Here is a 22,356-nt window from a genome sequence, read left to right on the forward strand (position 1 = left end):
CACACACTCTTATAACGAGGAGCGCCCACAATGTGTTTTGTGTGTGGAAGTGCTTAGTAATGAGTCTAGCAAAACGAACAAATGTAATAAAACGACACGTCCTGACCAAACATCCACAGCATGATGGTAAACCCAGGAAGTCCTTACAGGACAGGGCAGAATGTTTCAGGAAACAGTGCCTCGACAGTGGAAAAGTAAGTCAGCTAGCAAGGCATTGTTGTCTTTTTATAACAGGTGATGATCAGCAGAAATAAGGGACTACTAACTCTCATAGTAGATGTGAGTTTCTCTTTCAAACAATCCCCTGGCTTTGTACACAGCTAATAGCTAACATTCACCAAAGCTACTGATAGTGCAACCCTAGATGAAAAATGATCAGGCCCACTGTACATCTCACTGTAGAAATGATCAGGCCCACTGTACATCTCACTGTAGAAATGATCAGGCCTACTGTACATCTCACTGTAGAAATGATCAGGCCCACTGTACATCTCACTGTAGAAATGATCAGGCCCACTGTACATCTCACTGTAGAAATGATCAGGCCCACTGTACATCTCACTGTAGAAATGATCAGGCCCACTGTACATCTTACTGTAGAAATGATCAGGCCTACTGTACATCTCACTGTAGAAATGATCAGGCCTACTGTACATCTCACTGTAGAAATGATCAGGCCCACTGTACATCTCACTGTAGAAATTATTGTTGAAAACTAGTCTAGGTTGGAACTGTTGCTGTTAAAATACAATAATTGTTATTCTTAACTGGAATACACTGATTGAAGCAAGGTGCTTTTTGAGATAAACACACTCGCATAGTTCTGGATTGTTCATCTGCAGCAGGAAGCTGTCTCCTGCCTGACTGAGGAAGCAGTAGATGTTCTGGTCCAGTTTGGCACCACATACAGTGGGGCAAAAAAAGTATTTAGACAGCCACCAATTGTGCAAGTTCTCCCGCTTAAAAAGATGAGAGGCCTGTAATTTTCATCATAGGTACACGTCAACTATGACAGACAAAATGAGAAGAAAAAAAATCCAGAAAATCACATTGTAGGATTTTTAATGAATTTATTTGCAAATTATGGTGGAAAATAAAGTAGCGCTGTAACACAGCCTACATTGTAATATGGTAAATGTATATTGAGGAACCAAAGAAATAAGGTGTTTGCCGTACTCCTAACTACCGGTACCCAAAACTACACAACTAATCACAACAGCAATACCATTGCCTTTAACAAATCTTAGTTTAGTCACCAGTTTAAGTTGAGAGTGGGGGTATCCATGGCATTTTCCAATTATGTTCCTATTTTACAAGTCAAAAAAATGGAGAACCTTTCATAATGTTGCCAAACAAAGACTCAACAAACTTACCTGAGACTCCCTGTCTCTGCCAGTCTGTCCCTGCATATCTGTCCCCAACTCTGCTGTCTGTGTGCCATCTGTTGCCTGCTCTGCCTAAAGACATCATTGTGAAACATTTCCATTAGAATTTCATTTCTTTCTTATGAACATTTTATCAACTAGTCTTTGAGATATTAGGCTACTAGGGTTCTTACTATGCGTTTTGGTGTACTGAAAAATACTCTGATGTCCGTCTTTTATTTTTCTGCCATTTTTCTACCTGGCTGGCTGGCTACACACACACACACACAGTGTGTAGGTTATTTACAGTAGGAGATGGGCTTCTATCATCTTATCTTTTATTATTCTATTTGGGCTTCGATCTAAAAGGTAGCTAGCAAATCCCCCGTCCCCCCCGGGATTTCCGCCCCTGGGTCTTATGGACCCAAGACTGAATAATCAAACAAAATGCTGGTTGTTTTGTTTTCTCTTTGTCCCATACTTAAACACATTCTGGAAATTCCCAGGCCTAAATTCATAATTTTAGTTCAGACCTTTTAAGATTGTAATCATCATTTAATCTCTGGGTTGAGGCACATCTGAGGAAACTGAAACATGTAACAAACCCACTCCCTGGAACTTCCAATAGACCAGGGTCATTGGGGCACACATGGAAAAACATGTTGTAATGGAAAAATAAAATGAGCAACTAGCCCCTTCCTGTTCTAGTCTGTTTTTTATTGATTGGTGCGTAATGAATACGAACCAACCAACTTCAGAATCCATCTTTGCATTACTGTTCCACAATGCAGCCCGTATAGTCCCTGTTATTTACTCATGTTACCTAGGTTTGAGAACATATACCATTTGGGCCTGTTTGGCCCTGTCCAGGGGTATCATCGGATGGGGCCACAGTGTCTTCTGATCCCTCCTGTCTCAGCCTCCAGTATTTATGCTGCAGTAGTTTATGTGTCGGGGGGCTAGGGTCAGTCTGTTACATCTGGAGTATTTCTCTTGTCTTATCCGGTGTCCTGTGTGAATGTAAATATGCTCTCTCTAATTCTCTCTTCTCTCTTTCTTTCTTTCTCTCGGAGGACCTGAGCCCTAGGACCATGCCTCAGGACTACCTGGCATAATGACTCCTTGCTGTCCCCAGTCCACCTGGCCATGCTGCTGCTCCAGTTTCAACTGTTCTGCCTGCGGCTACGGAACCCTGACCTGTTTCACCGGACGTGCTTGTTGCACCCTCGACAATTACTATGATTATTATTATTTGACCATGCTGGTCATTTACGAACATTTTAACATCTTGACCATGTTCTGTTATAATATCCACCCGGCACAGCCAGAAGAGGACTGGCCACCCCTCATAGCCTGGTTCCTCTCTAGGTTTCTTGCCTTTCTCAGGAGTTTTTCCTATGGAGTTTTTCCCAGCCACCGTGCTTCTTTCACATGCATTGCTTGCTGTTTGGGGTTTTAGGCTGGGTTTCTGTACAGCACTTTGAGATTTCAGCTGATGTACGAAGGGCTATATAAATAAATTTGATTTTGATTTGATTTGATTTGGTTGCTAACAGTAGGGGGCAGTTTAGCAAAACAGCTTTTTATGTTATCTTTGTCGACCATATTGCATGGTTTACAAAATAGTGTTTGTATTGGCAGGGAAGTTGTCTCCCATTTTCAGGGGGAACAAAAAGGAAGAGACACAATGTTTCTGTTTGAACAGTTAGCCAGTTGAGTGCCTGTGCAATAGACTAGAAGACCTCACCATCCGCTTGGTTTATGACCAGTCTGAATTCTATCCAGTAGAGGAAGGACGTTCTAAACCACTGAAGTTAATTATGTATTGAAAGATGAAAGATCAGAACATCGCCGTTTTGACTCCAAAATAAATGTTCCTCTCACAAAAGACATGGGTTAGGTTTTGCAAATATGTAGTAATTTTATCTAGACTGATGCCTCTACACATATATTATACACAATCACCCTGACACACAGATCTACAGGTCACAGCAAAGACATCTGATTACTTCTGACTGGAGGACATACCTTATTAACTGTGAAGATGGGCTAACCAACACTTGTTCATTACTGGAGACGGTAAACAAACAAACCCCTTCAGACTGCACAGTGCTTCTTCGATGAGAGCTCAGCAAATAAAAAGTGCATTACTTAGTTGTATCCTTTTAAAAAAACACTGTCATTGTCACCTTTAACCTGTTTGTGCACTGAGAAGATGTGCGTAAAAACATCCCATGATTCAACGTGTGTAAAAGTATTTGGGCATTACGGTCTAAGGCTGTCGTGGAAATATGTCTCTACTTTGATCCGTATATGTGACCTATGACCTGAGGACGGCGATGAGGTCAACCTGACTATTAATCTCTAGACCCGGAAGAGAAGTGTTACTGATAGTGGGATGCATGTTGTCCCTGCTACATCATCATTACCGAATACCCACAACACTTTCCCTACTACACTGAGCAACAATATAAACACAACATGTATAGTGTTGGTTTCATGAGCTGAAATAAAAGATCCCAGAACACACAAAAAGCTTCTCAAATTTTGTGCACAAATTTGTTTACCTCCCTGTTAGTGAGCATTTTTCCTTTACCAAGATAATCCATCCTCCTGACAAGTGTGGCATATCAAGAAGCTGATTAAACAGCATGATCATTACACAGGTGCACCTTGTGTTGGAGACAATAAAAGGCCACTCTAAAATGTGCTGTTTTGTCACACAACACTATGCCACAGATGTCTCAAGTTTTGAGGGAGTGAACAATTGGCATGCTGACTGCAGGGATGTCCACCAGAGCTGTTGGCAGATAATTGAATGTTAATCTCTACCATAGTTTTGAGGGAGTGAACAATTGGCATGCTGACTGCAGGGATGTCCACCAGAGCTGTTGGCAGATAATTGAATGTTAATCTCTACCATAAGCCGCCTCCAATGTCGTTTTAGAGAATATGTCAGTACGTTCAACCGGCCTCAAAAACGCAGACCACATGTAACCACACCAGCCCAGGACCTCCCTATCCGACCTCTTCACCTGTGGGATCATCTGAGACCAGCCACCCGGACAGTTGATGAAACTGAGGAGTATTTCTGTCTGTAATTAAAGCCATTTTGTGGAGAAAAACTCATTCTGACTGGCTGGGCCTGGCTCCTCAGTGGGTGGGCCTATGTCCTACCAGGCCCATCCATGAGTGTGGTCCTGCCCATTCCTGTGAAATCCATAGATGAGGGCCGAATTTGTCAATTTAATGACCTACTCAAAAATATAACAGACGCATCTAATTTCATGATATGTATACTGAACAAAAAGAAAACGCAATAATTTCGATTTTACCGTTTGTCCCCAGAAGATTTCCTCAGTTTTGGCTGAAAGCTATTAAAGGGGAAGCTAACCAGAGGTAATTTGGGATTGGTGTCTGTAAACACAATGAACGCCAAACTGCTCCTCCCATTGACTGAGCCCTTGGGACAAATAAAGCATTGTACGTATATGATAGGGATCAAAAACGCTTTTCCGCTTTTTTTCAACAAACACGTACAACAAACACACAGTCTCAAATGTAAGATTAGTCTCACACTTCCCAGAAGAGTTTGTGGACCATGATTGTTTGTTTCTGAGATGGTTTCCTTGATATGGAGTGCCATATCCTCAGTCAAGTCTATTTTGTATTTGTGTGCTTTGGAGGTATGCCTGTTTCCTTGTTTCTTCCTCACCCTCCAACTCTTTTCTAAACCTTGTATCACCGTGTGTGCGTGTGTCTGTTCAAGCAGGAGGCAGAGTACACCTTTTCATTGGCATCTTTATTACAATAAGTCTGTACAAAACATTAAAATATATATACATACATACACACAGCAATAATATAAACTCCAGTGAAAGAAGGTCTGATGCTGCAGTGATGCAATGCCCTGGGCTGGTGGTTGACTAAGGTATTATCAGATGCTATAAGTCATATCTGTGCAATCATCAGTTACATTCACGGCTTTGTACATCCACCAGTTATGAACACGCATAAACAGACAATTAGGCCTCAATACAATCTGTATCGGGGAAGTTTCATCCCTGTAGCGCGATTGAATTTTAAAAGGCAATGTTCCCGTGTTCGCGGAGACTTCATTCACGGTAACCGCTGCATATGTCGGCTCAATAGGAAAACATTTACATTTCAATCGCGCTATTGAGCTGAACTTCCACGATACGGATTGAATCGAGGCCATGATTTCAGTGCGTAACGAGAAATAGTCTCTCACTGCCGAAAGCACAGCTCTGTCCACCTCTGAGGAAAACACCCCCTCGATGCTAGAAGTGGACTGTTCCAGTGTACAGTGCTCAATTGCAGACTGATGTTGAGACCATCTCTCTTCCCTCCACAGGGGGAGTCTAAACTGTCATTGCAAGTTCATATGAACTTGTATTTTTTGCTCTCCTCAGGAATCGCATCAGAGTCGCTGCAGCAGCGGTCATGGAAACGAAGCACACGGCAGGTATGATGACAGTCTTTGGATTGACGGATTTATCTGGAGGGATGAGATTTAAAGTTAGCAGACTCCATATCCATTTTTTCAAACATTCTATGTCTCGGTTCACTCTAAGCCTGTCATATTTACATTTTACTCAATTATCAGACGATCTTATCCAGAGTGACTTACATTAGTGCATTCATCTTAAGATCGCTAGGTGAGACAACCACATCACAATTGTCCCTTAACAAAAGGTAGTTATCAGCAAAGTCAGTGTCAGTAGAAAAAGACAAGTGCATTTTTTGGGGGTGTATGTCTGTATGCATACTGAACAAAAATATAAACACAACATGTAAAGTGTTGGTCCCATGTTTCCTGAACTGAAATAAAAGATCCCAGAAATGTTCTATATGCACAAAGTATATTTCTCTCAAATGTTGTGCACAAATGTGTTTACCTCCCTGTTAGTGAGCATTTCTCCTTTACCAAGATAATCCATCCACCTGACAGGTGTGGCATATCAAGAAGCAGATAAACAGCGTGATCATTACACAGGTGCACCTTGTGCATTTTGTCAGACAACACAATGCCACAGATGTCTTTAAGTTAAGGGAGTGCAATTGGCAAGCTGACTGTAGGAATTTCCACCAGCGCTTTAGCCAGAGAATGGAATGTTCATTTCTCTACCATAAGCCTCCAACGCCATTTTAGAGATAGTGGTTAAAGCGTTAGGACAGTAACCGAAAGGTTGCTAGTTTAAATACCCAAGCCAATAATGTGAAAAATCTATCAATTTGTCCCTTGAGCAAGGCACTTAACCCTAACTTGCTCCAGGGGTGCTGTACTACTACGGCTGACCCTGTAAAACAACATTTCACTGCACCTATCTTACTACTATGGCTGATCCTGTAAAACAACACATTTCACTACACCTATCATACTACTACGGCTGACCCTGTAAAACAACACATTTCACTACACCTATCATACTACACTATGGCTGATCCTGTAAAACAACACATTTCACTACACCTATAATACTACTATGGCTGATCCTGTAAAACAACACCTATCATACTACTATGGCTGATCCTGTAAAACAACACATTTCAATGGACCTATCCAGTGTATGTGTCAATACAACATATAATTTTTTTGTGTGCGTCAATTATGTATATAAACCATTAGTGTGAGAGACACAGAGAGAGTGTGTGTGTGCCCGCATGTTTTTGTGTGAGTATATCTCAGTGGTCTCACCCAGGCTCTGGTGTCCCACTACATTGGTGACATTGAGCAGGTAGAGCCCTGCGTGCTCCGGGCCCAGGTGGACCAGGTGGAAGGTTCCGTCAGAGGAGTGCAGCTCCACCCCGTCCCGCAGCCTCACCAGGGTGGCCGAGGGGGTGGGAACGCCTACAGCCCAGCTCCGGATGGTCACGTTCTGCCCCTTCTCAAACTCAGCAGACGGGAACACCTCCACGGACAGGTTTGTGGGCGGCGCTTCAGGGGGACAGAAAGGTAGCAAATGTGTGGTTGTCTCACCTCGCTATGACTGAGATATGTGGTCGTCTCACCTCGCTATGACTGAGATATGTGGTCGTCTCACCTCGCTATGACTGAGATATGTGGTCGTCTCACCTCACTATGACTGAGATGTGGTCGTCTCACCTCGCTATGACTGAGAGGTGTGGTTGTCTCACCTCACTATAACTGAGATGTGGTTGTCCCACCTCACTATGACTGAGATGTGTGGTTGTCTCACCTCGCTATGACTGAGATGTGTGGTTGTCTCACCTCGCTATGACTGAGATGTGTGGTTGTCTCACCTCGCTATGACTGAGAGGTGGTTGTCTCACCTCGCTATGACTGAGATGTGTGGTTGTCTCACCTCGCTATGACTGAGATGTGTGGTTGTCTCACCTCGCTATGACTGAGATGTGGTTGTCTCACCTCGCTATGACTGAGATGTGGTTGTCTCACCTCGCTATGACTGAGATGTGGTTGTCTCACCTCGCTATGACTGAGATGTGTGGTTGTCTCACCTCGCTATGACTGAGATGTGTGGTTGTCTCACCTCGCTATGACTGAGATGTGTGGTTGTCTCACCTCGCTATGACTGAGAGGTGTGGTTGTCTCACCTCGCTATGACTGAGAGGTGTGGTTGTCTCACCTCGCTATGACTGAGAGGTGTGGTTGTCTCACCTCGCTATGACTGAGAGGTGTGGTTGTCTCACCTCGCTATAACTGAGAGATGTGGTTGTTCCACCTCACTATGACTGAAATATGTGGTTGTCCCACCTCGCTATGACTGAAATATGTGGTTGTCTCACCTCACTATGACAGAGAGATGTGGCTCAGTTGGTGTTTGCAATGAGCATGGTGTTTGCAATGCCAGGGTTGTGGGTTCGATTCCCACGGGGGGCCAGTACAGGGGGGGAAGCAATTAAATGTATGAAATGAATTGAAATGTATGCATTCACTACTGTAAGTCGCTCTGGATAAGGCGTCTGCTAAATGACTAAAATGTAAATGTGGTTGTCCCACCTCGCTATAACTGAGATGTGGTTGTCTCACCTCGCTATGACAGATGAATGCACTAACTAAGTCGCTCTGGATAAGTGTGTCTGCTAAATGCCTCAAATGTGAAATGATTAAGACAAAGTGTTTTTCACTTTGTAGCTAAAAAGACGAAAACAACCTTTTACATATTTTTTACTTTAGTTTATTTAGTAAGTACTTTAACTCTAGTTCTTGAACTGCATTGTTGCTTAAGGGCTTGTAAGTAAGCATTTCACGGTAAGGTCTACACCTGTTGTATGTGACAAATAAAAGTTGATGTGTTCCAATGACATTGCAACCAGTTTTTCCCACTAGGAATGCCTTGTGTACTTACATGGTAAACTCATTGAAGCAACTGTTGCTAGTGCCAAAGTTGACACAATATTTAGCACGCTTTTTTGTCCTTATGAATTATAATCTTACTTGGTTATTCTGTGTCTTACAGTCAGTATTTGTCAACTAGAAATGGGATTACGCAATGGGATATACCATTAATAACTACAATACAAGCTGATATAGTTCGCTTTTATTTGACTCACCTCGAACATTAACAGTCATGTGAGCTGTACGGTTTCCTACGACGTTGTGGGCCACGCATTCATACTCTCCACCGTGGGACCATGATGCTTCTTCCACCAATAGGGTCGCACCCTCTCCTGCCACGACTGAGCGGCCATCTTGGTCCAGTTTTCTCCACAACACTGTAGGTTCAGGGTTCCCCTCAGCACGACACGTCAGTGTAAAACTGTCTCCGATATTCACCTGAGTGTTCTCTGAGATAGTGATATTTCTGGGGGAATCTACATTGGGGAAAATAATGTTTGTTAGACATACATTATGGAAGAGAAGTTGCTAATTGTTTACGTGAAATATTGGCTTGTTTGCTGTATAGTTCATATACCTATGACATAATATGAAACAAAGCTTTAGTTATGTGCTCCTTTTTGACCAATGAGGTAATTTCTGGAGAGTATTTCTGTCCATTTATGGGACCCCTTTTATCTCGAACACCCCAAAGGCAAAAGTTTTGTATAGCCTCATGTAACTTGTACCCAAATTGTATATTGAAACATTGTCTAATGAGAATGAACAACTCTTGACAGAAATGTACTTACATTGAACTGTCATTGATGTGATAGTCTCTGTGGTTCTCTGGTTCTCTGTATAAAGCTCATCTAAGACTGTGAAGTTTAAGAAAGATGTCTGTTTCCCATAGGGATTGGTAGCCTGACATTCGTACAGTCCCGAGTCTGTAGCTGTCAGCGATTGGACAGTGATGGAGGTGTGGCCCTGGTTGGACTGTAGCTCCGCCCCCTGACTGCCGGTCAACTGGCGTAACGCCACACGCCCCTGCGGCCCACTCTCTGATTGGCAGGTAATGGTCACACTGTCCCCCGCTTTCAGCTCACCAGATGGGCTCCGATAAATAACAGGCTTCTCTGGAGGACCTGCCAGGGGCAATGAGTAACAATCATAGATCAATTAAGTTATATAAATACAAAAATGTCAACATAAAATGGGAATAATAATGATGGTAAACTATGTTAATAAGTTATTTCACAAAGTAAAATGAACTAGTTGATTTCCAAGGGCATCTTCATGGTTCCAACGTTGACACAATATTAAGCATGCTTTTTTGTCCTTATGTATTATAATCTTACTTGGTTATTATTTAGTCTTTGCCTTCCGGTCAGTATTTGTCAACTAGAAATGGGATTACGCAATGGGATATACCATTAATAACTACAATACAAGCTGATATAGTTCGCTTTTATTTGACTCACCTTGAACATTAACAGTCATGTGAGCTGTACGGTTTCCTACAATGTTGTGGGCCACGCATTCATACTCTCCACCGTGGGACCATGACGCTTCTTCCACCAATAGGGTCGCACCCTCTCCTGCCACGACTGAGCGGCCATCTTGGTCCAGTTTTCTCCACAACACTGTAGGTTCAGGGTTCCCCTCAGCACGACACGTCAGTGTAAAACTGTCTCCGATATTCACCTGAGTGTTCTCTGAGATAGTGATATTTCTGGGGGAATCTACATTGGGGAAAATAATGTTTGTTAGACATACATTATGGAAGAGAAGTTGCTAATTGTTCACGTTAAATGATGGCTGTATGGTTGATATACCTATGACATAATATTAAACAAACCCTTAGTTTTATGCAAACAATGTATTATTTTGCTCATGGGTATGCTCCTTTCTGTCCAATGAGGTAATTTCTGGAGAATATTTCTGTTCGTTCTGGGGCGGCAGGTAGCCTCGTGGTTAGAGCGTTAGGCCAGTAACCGAAAGGTTGCTAGATCGAATTCCTGAGCTGACAAGGTAAAAATCTGTCATTCTGCCCCTGAACAAGACAGTTAACCCACTGTTCCTAGGCTGTCATTGTAAATAAGAATTTGTTCTTAATTGTCTTGCCTGGTTATATAAAAATACAATTTACGGGACCCCTTTTGTCTCAAGAGCACCCCAGAGGCAAACGTTCTGCATAGCTCCTTTAACTTGTACCCCAAATTGTATTTTGAAACATTGTCTGATGAGAATGATTGAACAACTCTTGACAGATATGTATTTACATTGAACGGTCATTGATGCGACAGTCTCTCTGGTTCTCTTGTCAATCCCAATGTCCAGCGTGGCTCTGCAGGTAACATTCTGTCCATTGTTCTGGGCTGTCGGTCTGTATTTCAACACTGAGGTGACAGTCGGGACTTCCAGATGTTCATCTTGTTTGAGGAGAACTTCATCTCCCAGTAGCCACTCAATGATTAGACGTTCAGTTGGGTACACATCTGGAACTGTGCAGGTGAGGTTACTCTCCTGACCCTCAGTCAAAAGGTCACTTCTTGATATGGTGGGATCCTTTGGTAAGGCTGTCAATGACAAATCAATTAATGGTTAATCAAGATACATTGGGTCGTAGCATTCCAGAAGACAATGCGTTTTGTAGCAGTAATTTGAAATAAGCTCTACAGATTGTAGCCAAAGAAAAGATATATACAGCTACAGACAAACTAACTTGTGTCCAAGTTGCATTTTAACCCACTAACTGTAGCAATTCATTTAGCTATTTATTTATCAATTCATTCATACATATTTTAATCAAGTCCATCATGCCTATTTCATATAGGTATCAGTAGCGTTGCACGGGTAAAGAGACAATAAGAAGACAGTGGCAGAATATATTCAACCACATCTTTGTTTCATCACAAAACCGAATAGCAACCTCTGTCTGGTGAAGTCCACGACCCGCATTGCATGTAACAGACAGTTACATGACCTACAGCATTGTTAAGCAAGTCAATGTTTCCGACATTTTTGGACCACTAAACAACTTGATTTAGAACCACATAGTTACCGCAGGAGCTGCCTCCCTATTCCAGCACCATTTCAACTTCACTATTTCAACATCAGAATCGCCTTTATAATCCTTGGCCAGCACATAGAATTAAGTAAAACCACAAGTCCAAATCCCTATCTCCATCCATGGCTAATTTAGAAATAGGACAATTTTATCTAGCTAGCTAGCTAGCCACAGGAGGACAACAACACAACGAGATGCAACAATTCAAGTTGTTTCTGTTAATGACATATGCTGTCAAAGCGATTTGATAGGAGAAGCCAAATCCAAGCAGGCTTCCATTTACACTTTTTTTCGGCTCCAGGACCATTCACAGTTTAGCTCAACGCTTATTGGCAAATGTTTTATACTTTTTTTTGGTCGAAGGAGCCCAAAATGTCCGGGATTCGGCTTTTGCTTTCTACAGTCGCCATTCATTGTGTGGGTTTTTGGGGGTTTTGCATTGCTTTGACCTTTCTCGTTAGGTCCCGCCTTCTCACACGCCACCATTGGTGGGTCATGTAGGGCCTACGCAAACATTGGTCAAACTGCATCTCAATCATTACCCTCACCATGGCAACAGCCTAGAGACAGAGCAGCAGCTTGCTAGTCAACATTGGCACATGGCTCCAGAACAGCGTAAAAATGGCCAAACGCAAATGTAAATTCACAGACGATTTACAGAGAAAATTCCCGTGTCTTCGTCTTGGTCGGGATCCGTGTGAAGCAGAATTCATGACCTGCAAAGCTGGCACGTACGTGTCAGTGTCAAATAAAGGTGCTAGCGACCTAGAAGCCCACATAAGCTCCGCAAAACACAAAATTGCAGCTAAAGGTGAGAGTTCGTCAGGTAAATGAACTGACTATTTTGTGAGAGTAGGTAAAACAGAAGATGCTGTTACTGCTGCGGAGGTCAGGTCAGTAGTCTCCACAACAAGAAGCATCACATTAGCTACAGATCAATGGACTGCACGTCTGCCTTGTTAAAAAAAAGGCTTTCCCTGATTCCGAGACTGCGCGGACATTTTGAAGCGCTCGTACTAAGACCGAAGCGACTGTTAACGCTGTGATAGCACCACATTCTGTCGACATAGCTCAGAAAGCACTAGAAGATATACCTTACTGTGGTGTTTCTACTGATGGGAGCAAACACGGTGCTGTGAAAATATTCCCTCTGCTTATTCAGTATTTTGATTGGAACAAGTTAAAAACACTCCAAATGAGACAGCTGATACTAGGGTGACCATACGTCCTCTTTTTCCCGGACATCACCCTAGTCTACATACAGTAGGATGGATGCCTATCGACATACAGTAGTCCTGCTTAAAACACTTTAGATTCATTGGAATGTTATTTTATTTGGGAGGAACCCGAGAGTGTGTATATTAGTGGATTCATTTAATATTATAAACTTCAAAGCAATTGCGCATGATCTGAAGAAGTTATAAGCTACTGTTAATGAAGACGTTCTACTATAAAAGCCTACAATAAACAAAGACGCATAAAACTTACCATAGACGTTCACCTTTGTAGACGTTTGCGCTTTTTCTCCTTTGTTTGTGCATGTGGCCTTACAGAGGACCTTGTTGATGTGCTGAATTGCCAATGGGTTAAATATTTGTAGGGACACTGTCCCGTTGGTCTCCGTTTTACCGTAGAGTGACCGGTCAGTCAATGAAGCCCAGGTGAACATAACGTCTCCGGCGCAGCCACTGGCTTTGCACGTCAGGACCAGACTGTCTCCGACTCGAGCCATGGGATCTTTCGGTGTGAGGTTTAGGACAAATTTCGACGCTTTAAAAGAGAGATGTTTAATTTGGACAAATTATTATATTTAACCTCATAAAACTTAAAACTGCAGCATTTTAGGAAAAATGTTAAGTTCTTACCTGCAGTAGGCAGCAATACCATCCAAAGCGCGAACGCAGTCATTATCTGTTTTGAGAAATTACAGGTAGTTCTTCTCTTGTAGAAACCTTGAGACATAGACGTCTGTCCTTTGCCCATGTTGATATTTATACATGTCATTTTATTGGGGGGGTTCCCGTTGCAGACTCCCCTTGGTCTCAGACTAGGGCTGCAGTCCAAACACGTTATTTTTACCCCCTCAACCCCTGCCCTAGCCACTTTCCCTCCGAAAATCCCCATCGAAACCGGATGCAGTTTGATTGGCATCTTAAGTGGTCAAATTTACTAACTCTGTCCTCTCGGCGAGTGATATGACCTCCAATTCAATGCAAACTGTAGTCATATGTCAAACTCTGGTGGCTGCGAAGTGTACATTTTAATAAAAAAAAGGCTGCATTTTCAGCATGTCAGAAAAAAGTATGAAGCTAGCTTGCTTAAATATATATATATATATACACACACTGATTTTTGTGTTGGCAATTTGGCTTAATCTTGTAGTGAGGAGCCTATAAAACGTTGCTAGATTCATTAAAATATTTTTTGCAACTCTGAAATTTATTGGAATAAATTACCAAACTATAAAACTAGCTAGCCAGCTATGGGTAACTGTAGGTAGCTACCTGACAGGAGTGCTAGCTACAGTTGAAGTCGGAAGTTTACATAAACAAGTTTTAATGACTCCAACCTACAGTGGGGGGAAAAAGTATTTGATCCCCTGCTGATTTTGTAGGTTTGCCCACTTACAAAGAAATGATCAGTCTATCATTTTAATGGTAGGTTTATTTGAACAGTGAGAGACAGAAATCCAGAAAACCGCATGTCAAAAATGTTATAAATTGATTTGCATTTTAATGAGGGAAATAAGTATTTGACCCCTCTGCAAAACATGACTTAGTACTTGGTGGCAAAACCCTTGTTGGCAATCACAGAGGTCAGATGTTTCTTGTAGTTGGCCACCAGGTTTGCACACATCTCAGGAGGGATTTTGTCCCTCTCCTCTTTGCAGATCTTCTCCAAGTCATTAAGGTTTCGAGGCTGACGTTTGGCAACTCGAACCTTCAGCTCCCTCCACAGATTTTCTATGGGATTAAGGTCTGGAGACTGGCTAGGCCACTCCAGGACCTTAATGTGCTTCTTCTTGAGCCACTCCTTTGTTGCCTTGGCCGTGTGTTTTGGGTCATTGTCATGCTGGAATACCCATCCACGACCCATTTTCAATGCCCTGGCTGAGGGAAGGAGGTTCTCACCCAAGATTTGACGGTACATGGCCCCGTCCATCGTCCCTTTGATGCGGTGAAGTTGTCCTGTCCCTTTAGCAGAAAAACACCCCCAAAGCATAATGTTTCCGCCTCCATGTTTGACGGTGGAGATGGTGTTCTTGGGGTCATAGGCAGCATTCCTCCTCCTCCAAACACGGCGAGTTGATGTCAATGAGCTCCATTTTGGTCTCATCTGACCACAACACTTTCACCAGTTGTCCTCTGAGTCATTCAGATGTTCATTGGCAAACTTCAGATGGTCATGTATATGTATTCTTGAGCAGGGGGACCCTGCGGGCACTGCAGGATTTCAGTCCTTCACGGCGTAGTGTGTTACCAATTGTTTTCTTGGTGACTATGGTCCCAGCTGCCTTGAGATCATTGACAAGATCCTCCCGTGTAGTTCTGGGCTGATTCCTCACCGTTCTCATGATCATTGCAACTCCACGAGGTGAGATCTTGCATGGAGCCCCAGGCCGAGGGATATTGACAGTTCTTTTGTGTTTCTTCTATTTGCGAATAATCGCACCAAATGTTGTCACCTTCTCACCAAGCTGCTTGGCGATGGTCTTGTAGCCCATTCCAGCCTTGTGTAGGTCTACAATCTAGTCCCTGACATCCTCGGAGAGCTCTTTGGTCTTGGCCATGGTGGAGAGTTTGGAATCTGATTGATTGATTGCTTCTGTGGACAGGTGTCTTTTTTACTGGTAACAAGCTGAGATTAGGAGCATTCCCTTTAAGAGTGTGCTCCTAATCTCAGCTCGTTACCTGTATAAAAGACACCTGGGAGCCAGAAATCTTTCTGATTGAGAGGGGGTCAAATACTTATTTCCCTCATTAAAATGCAAATCAATTTATAACATTTCTGACATGCGTTTTTCTGGATATTTTTGTTGTTATTCTGTCTCTCACTGTTCAAATAAACCTACCATTAAAATTATAGACTGATCCTTTCTCTGTCAGTGGGCAAACGTACAAAATCAGCAGGGGATCAAATACTTTCCCCCCCACTGTAAGTGTTTCAACCACTCCACAAATGTCTTGTTAACAAACTATAGTTTTGGCAAGTCGGTTAGGACATCTACTTTGTGCATGACACAAGTAATTTTTCCAACAATTGTTTACAGACAGATTATTTCACTTATAATTCACTGTAACACAATTCCAGTGGGTCAGAAGTTTACAGACACTAAGTTGACTGTGCCTTTAAACAGCTTGGAAAATTCCAGAAAATTATGTCATGGCTTTATAATCTTCTGATAGGCTAATTGACATAATTTGAGTCAATTGGAGGTGTACCTGTGGATGTATTTTAAGGCCTACCTTCAAACTCAGTGCCTCTTTGCTTGACATCATGGGAAAATCTAAAGAAATCAGCCAAGACCTCAGAAAAAAAAGTGTAGACCTCCACAAGTCTGGTTCATCCTTGGGAGCAATTTCCAAATGCCTGAAGGTATCACGTTCATCTGTACAAACAATAGTACGCAAGTATAAACACCATGGGACCACGCAGCCGTCATACCGCTCAGGAAGGAGACGCGTTCTGTCTCCTAGAGATGAATGTACTTTGGTGCGAAAAGTGCAAATCAATCCCAGAACAACAGCAAAGGACCTTGTGAAGATGCTGGAGGAAACAGGTACAAAAGTATCTATATCCACAGTAAAACGAGTCCTATATTGACATAACCTGAAAGGCCGCTCAGCAAGGAAGAAGCCACTGCTCCAAAACCTCCATAAAAAAGCCAGACTACGGTTTGCAACTGCACATGGGGGCAAAAATCATACTTTTTTGACTAATGTCCTCTGGTCTGATGAAACAAAAAAAGAACTGTTTGGCCATAATGACCTTCGTTATGTTTGGAGGAAAAAGGGGGAGGCTTGCAACCTGAAGAACACCATCCCTACCGTGAAGCATAGGGGTGGCAGCATCATGTTGTGGGGGTGTTTTTCTGCGGGAGGGACTGGTGCACTTCACAAAATAGATGGCATCACGAGGTAGGAAAATTATGTGGATCTATTGAAGCAACACCTCAAGACATCAGTCAGGAAGTTAAAGCTTGGTCGCAAATTGGTCTTCCAAATGGACAATAACCTCAAGCATACTTCCAAAGTTGTGACAAAAAAAGGACAACAAAGTCAAGGTATTGGAGTGGCCATCACAAAGCCCTGACCTCAAGCCCATAGAAAATCTGTGGGCAGAACTGAAAAAGTGTGTGCGAGCAAGGAGGCCTTACAAACCTGACTCAGTTACACCAGCTCTGTCAGGAGGAATGGGCCAAAATTCACCCAACTTACTGTGGGAAGCTTGTGTAAGGCTACCCAAAACATTTGACCCAAGTTAAACAATTTAAAGGCAATGCTACCAAATACTAATTGAGTGTATGTAAACGTATGACCCACTGGGAATGTGATGAAAGAAATAAAAGCTAAAATAAATCACTCTAATATTATTCTGACATTTCACATTCTTAAAATAAAGTGGTGATCCTAATTGACCTAAGACAGGGAATTCTTACTTGGATAAAATGTCAGGAATTGTGAAAAACTGAGTTTAAATGTATTTGGCTAAGGTGAATGTAAACTTCCGACTTCAACTGTAGATACGTTAGCTTACTAGGTAACGTTACATTAATAACTTTAGGTTGGTTGTTTTTAAGCTCAATTTCAAGATTTCCACCAAGGATGTTGCCTCTCCGATCATCACTCTCCCTTGCTTGGGCAAGGGACATTTAAGGTACACTTGGATGTGAAGAGGGCTGAGGGTGTAGGGCCGAAGGTAGGTAGTAGTAACCTCAGCAGGTAGGTAGTAACCTCAGCTTCTACTTCGAGTTTGAAACGCAGCCTAGAAGTAACATAGTAAACGGAAATCAGGGACATGCAAATTAGTATAATATTTTACAATTGGTATGGTTAGGTCAGGTTGCATGGATGGGTGTATAATGCATACATCTAACAACCCAAAGGATGCGAGTTCGAATCTCATCAGAGGCAAGTTTAGCTAATTAGCAACTTTTAAACTACTTACACATTTTTTATCTACTTTGTAACTACTTAGCATGTTAGCTCACCCTTCCCCTTAACCCTAACCCCTAGCCTAGCTAGCATATGTTTGGCAAATTCGTAACATATCATACAAAATGGGTGATGGAAAAATCCACAAATTAATACATACCATACGTAACGTAACACTAAAATGGAGTGTTCCGGATTTACGTCGAGAATAATACGAAATACTCTGAGACCCGGTTGCAGTGACAGGAGATAACTCATTCAGAGAATGTGAGATTAGATACAAAGAAAATCGTATCAATATGTTATGTTTGTATTGACTGTAGCCTACTATAGACCTACATGTATGTTTTGCATACCTCTAACAATTTTATGTTTAGGTTCTGTGTTCTCCACTCTGGCTCTCGTTTACACAGGGATCCCAATTCTGATCTCTTTTCCACTAATTGGTCTTGTGACCAATCACATCAGATCTTTTCACATCAGATCATTTTCTTTGGTCAAAAGACCAAATAGTGAAAAATTATCTGAATTGGACTATCTGTGTAGATGCAGCCTTTAACACAGGAGTTCCCAAACTTATCAGACAAAGGTATGACGTTAGTTTCTGTGCCTCTGCCCACACATTGTTTTCACCATATCAATTGCATCCGGTAACAAAGTCTCTGTAATAGTGTGTGATTTCATAGCATAGCAAGTGCGGCCTTTTCCCATGATGTAAGGGCACTCTGGTTGTATTTTATCGTTTTAATTTGAATAATTTATTTTGATTTTTAAAGTTAACCATATTACAACGATTTTGAGATACAAAGACAATATTATAATATATTTTTTGTTGAATATTTTTTTTTGGTTCAGGATTTTGGAAATTCTCCCACGACCCCATTTTCGTATGGGGTCGTGTCCTTTAGTTTTGGAACCACATATCATCTTTATATTAGTTAATGAACTGATGTCAAATCATCCAGGGATGAAGATAAGCTCAGGGGGTCACAGAGTCACCTATCAGGAAGACTGGTCGTTTGAGGTCCTATGGATAAGCTCAGGGGGTCACAGAGTCACCTATCAGGAAGACTGGTCGTTTGAGGTCCTATGGATAAGCTCTCTATCTATCATCATCATCGACGACGACGACAGCCAGGTTACACTCCACATGCCAGTCCTATCTTGCTACTATACAGCAGTGTTATTGGCCCCAGGAAGGTTATCATTTCATTGAAATGTATTATCCTGTACAGCTAGCTACTGTATAGATAGAAGGCTCTTCTACATGCCAAGGTTTTCATTTTTAATGTCTTGGTAGCAGCCATGTGCAACACATATACAGAGGGAGAGTGTGGGAGAAGTATTATTTCAATGTAAAAGGCTATGATTTTAAGGTTGCAGGCTTCTAGTAAAACATGTGTTTGTACCATATTCCCCCACCCTCTGCCCTACATTTGCAGCTTTCACTTTCGTTCTGGCACTTTCATGGAACATTTGGGTTTTCCCCATGTTTATGCGTTGCATTGTCTAATTTGGAGCCAAGCTCAAGTAAACTTCAAGTAAACTCTATGAATTCCATGCAGAAAGTCAAAAGGTCTGGTTTGGGGAGTGGGATTTTCCACATAGGGCAGGAAAATACCGATAGAGATTTCACATAAATGATCCCTGCCATAGGAAATCATTAAGGCCAGGATAAATTCCAGTGTGTTATAGAACATCTCATTACCTCATCACCCCATTATTTCTATTTCTACTTTGCACTTCCTTCCACCACTGATGAACGTGGTACCTTCAGGCGTTTGGAAATTGCTCCTAAGGATGAACCAGACTTGTGGAGGTCTACAATTTTTTTTCTGAGGTCTTGGCTGATTTCTTTAGATTTTCCCATGATGTCAAGCAAAGAGGCACTGAGTTTGAAGGTAGGCCTTGAAATACATCCACAGGTACACCTCCAATGATCCGAATGATGTCAATTAGCCTATCAGAAGCTTCTAAAGCCATGACATAATTTTCTGGAATTTTCCAAGCTGTTTAAAGGCACAGTCAACTTAGTGTATGTAAACTTCTGACCCACTGGAATTGTGATACAGTGAATTATAAGTGAAATAATCTGTCTGTAAACAATTGTTGGAAAACATTATTGTGTCATGCACAAAGTAGATGTCCTAACTGACTTGCCAAAACTATAGTTTGTTAACAAGACATTTGTGGAGTGGTTGAAAAACGAGTTTTAATGACCAACCTAAGTGAATGTAAACTTCCGACATCAACTGTACATGATGCGGTTACTACTACCTGCCGAGGTTACTACTACCTGCCGAGGTTACTACTACCTGCTGAGGTTACTACCAACTACCTGCTGAGGTTACTCCTACCTACCTGCTGAGGTTACTCCTACCTGCTGAGGTTACTACTACCTACCTGCTGAGGTTACTACTACCTACCTGCTGAGGTTACTACTACCTACCTGCTGAGGTTACTACTACCTACCTGCTGAGGTTACTACTACCTACCTGCTGAGGTTACTACTACCTGCCTGCTGAGGTTACTACTACCTGCCTGCTGAGGTTACTACTACCTACCTGCTGAGGTTACTGCTACCTACCTGCTGAGGTTACTACTACCTACCTGCTGAGGTTACTACTACCTACCTGCTGAGGTTACTACTACCTACCTGCTGAGGTTACTACTACCTACCTGCTGAGGTTACTACTACCTACCTGCTGAGGTTACTGCTACCTACCTGCTGAGGTTACTGCTACCTACCTGCTGAGGTTACTACTACCTACCCGCTGAGGTTACTACTACCTACCTGCTGAGGTTACTACTACCTACCTGCTGAGGTTACTACTACCTACCTGCTGAGGTTACTACTACCTGCTGAAGTTACTACTACCTACCTGCTGAGGTTACTACTACCTACCTGCTGAGGTTACTACTACCTACCTGCTGAGGTTACTACTACCTACCTGCTGAGGTTACTACTACCTGCTGAGGTTACTACTACCTACCTGCTGAGGTTACTACTACCTGCTGAGGTTACTACTACCTACCTGCTGAGGTTACTACTACCTACCTGCTGAGGTTACTACTACCTACCTGCTGAGGTTACTACTACCTACCTGCTGAGGTTACTACTACCTGCCTGCTGAGGTTACTACTACCTGCTGAGGTTACTACTACCTACCTGCTGGGTTACTACTACCTACCTGCTGAGGTTACTACTACCTACCTGCTGAGGTTACTACTACCTACCTGCTGAGGTTACTACTACCTACCTGCTGAGGTTACTGCTACCTGCTGAGGTTACTACTACCTACCTGCTGAGGTTACTACTACCTACCTGCTGAGGTTACTACTACCTACCTGCTGAGGTTACTACTACCTACCTGCTGGGGTTACTACTACCTACCTGCTGGGGTTACTACTACCTACCTGCTGGGGTTACTACTACCTACCTGCTGGGGTTACTACTACTACCTGCTGAGGTTACTACTACCTACCTGCTGAGGTTACTACTACCTACCTGCTGAGGTTACTACCACCTACCTGCTGAGGTTACTACTACCTACCTGCTGAGGTTACTACTACCTACCTGCTGAGGTTACTCCTACCTGCTGAGGTTACTCCTACCTGCCTGCTGGGGTTACTACTACCTACCTGCTGGGGTTACTACTACCTACCTGCTGAGGTTACTACTACCTACCTGCTGGGGTTACTACTACCTACCTGCTGAGGTTACTACTACCTACCTGCTGAGGTTACTACTACCTACCTGCTGAGGTTACTACTACCTACCTGCTGAGGTTACTACTACCTACCTGCTGAGGTTACTACTACCTACCTGCTGAGGTTACTACTACCTACCTGCTGAGGTTACTACTACCTACCTGCTGAGGTTACTACTACCTACCTGCTGAGGTTACTACTACCTGCTGAGGTTACTACTACCTACCTGCTGAGGTTACTACCTACCTTACCTGCTGAGGTTACTACTACCTACCTGCTGAGGTTACTACTACCTACCTGCTGAGGTTACTACTACCTACCTGCTGAGGTTACTACTACCTACCTGCTGAGGTTACTACTACCTACCTGCTGAGGTTACTACTACCTACCTGCTGAGGTTACTACCTACCTACCTGCTGAGGTTACTACTACCCTACCTGCTGAGGTTACTACTACCTACCTGCTGAGGTTACTACTACCTACCTGCTGAGGTTACTACTACCTACCTGCTGAGGTTACTACTACCTACCTGCTGAGGTTACTACTACCTACCTGCTGAGGTTACTACTACCTACCTGCTGAGGTTACTACTACCTACCTGCGTGAGGTTACTACTACTACCTGCTGAGGTACTACCTGCTGAGGTTACTACTACCTACCTGCTGAGGTTACTACTACCTACCTGCTGAGGTTACTACTACCTGCCTGCTGAGGTTACTACTACCTGCCTGCTGA

General features: G+C 42.7%; 1 protein-coding gene across 3 annotated transcripts; it reads right to left on the reverse strand.

Moving 5' to 3' along the window:
- Positions 1 to 5,147: 5,147 nt before the first annotated feature.
- vcam1a (vascular cell adhesion molecule 1a) lies at positions 5,148 to 13,845 on the reverse strand. Of its 3 annotated transcripts, XM_029726429.1 has the most exons (8): positions 13,621 to 13,845; positions 13,244 to 13,525; positions 10,968 to 11,264; positions 10,167 to 10,427; positions 9,498 to 9,830; positions 8,922 to 9,182; positions 7,084 to 7,323; positions 5,148 to 5,883 (listed from the first exon to the last, which is right to left on the reverse strand). In XM_029726429.1, exons 1-8 carry the CDS (start codon positions 13,757 to 13,759, stop codon positions 5,747 to 5,749), a joined length of 1,950 nt encoding a protein of 649 aa, XP_029582289.1. In that variant the 5' UTR covers positions 13,760 to 13,845; the 3' UTR covers positions 5,148 to 5,746. The 3 variants fall into 3 exon arrangements, with proteins under 3 accessions (XP_029582289.1, XP_029582290.1, XP_029582291.1); XM_029726430.1 differs by lacking the exon at positions 7,084 to 7,323; XM_029726431.1 differs by lacking the exons at positions 13,244 to 13,525; positions 13,621 to 13,845 and adding an exon at positions 12,103 to 13,223.
- Positions 13,846 to 22,356: the final 8,511 nt, after the last annotated feature.

Source organism: Salmo trutta, chromosome 31, assembly GCF_901001165.1.
Source record: "Salmo trutta chromosome 31, fSalTru1.1, whole genome shotgun sequence".
Classification (NCBI taxonomy): Eukaryota; Metazoa; Chordata; class Actinopteri; order Salmoniformes; family Salmonidae; genus Salmo; species Salmo trutta.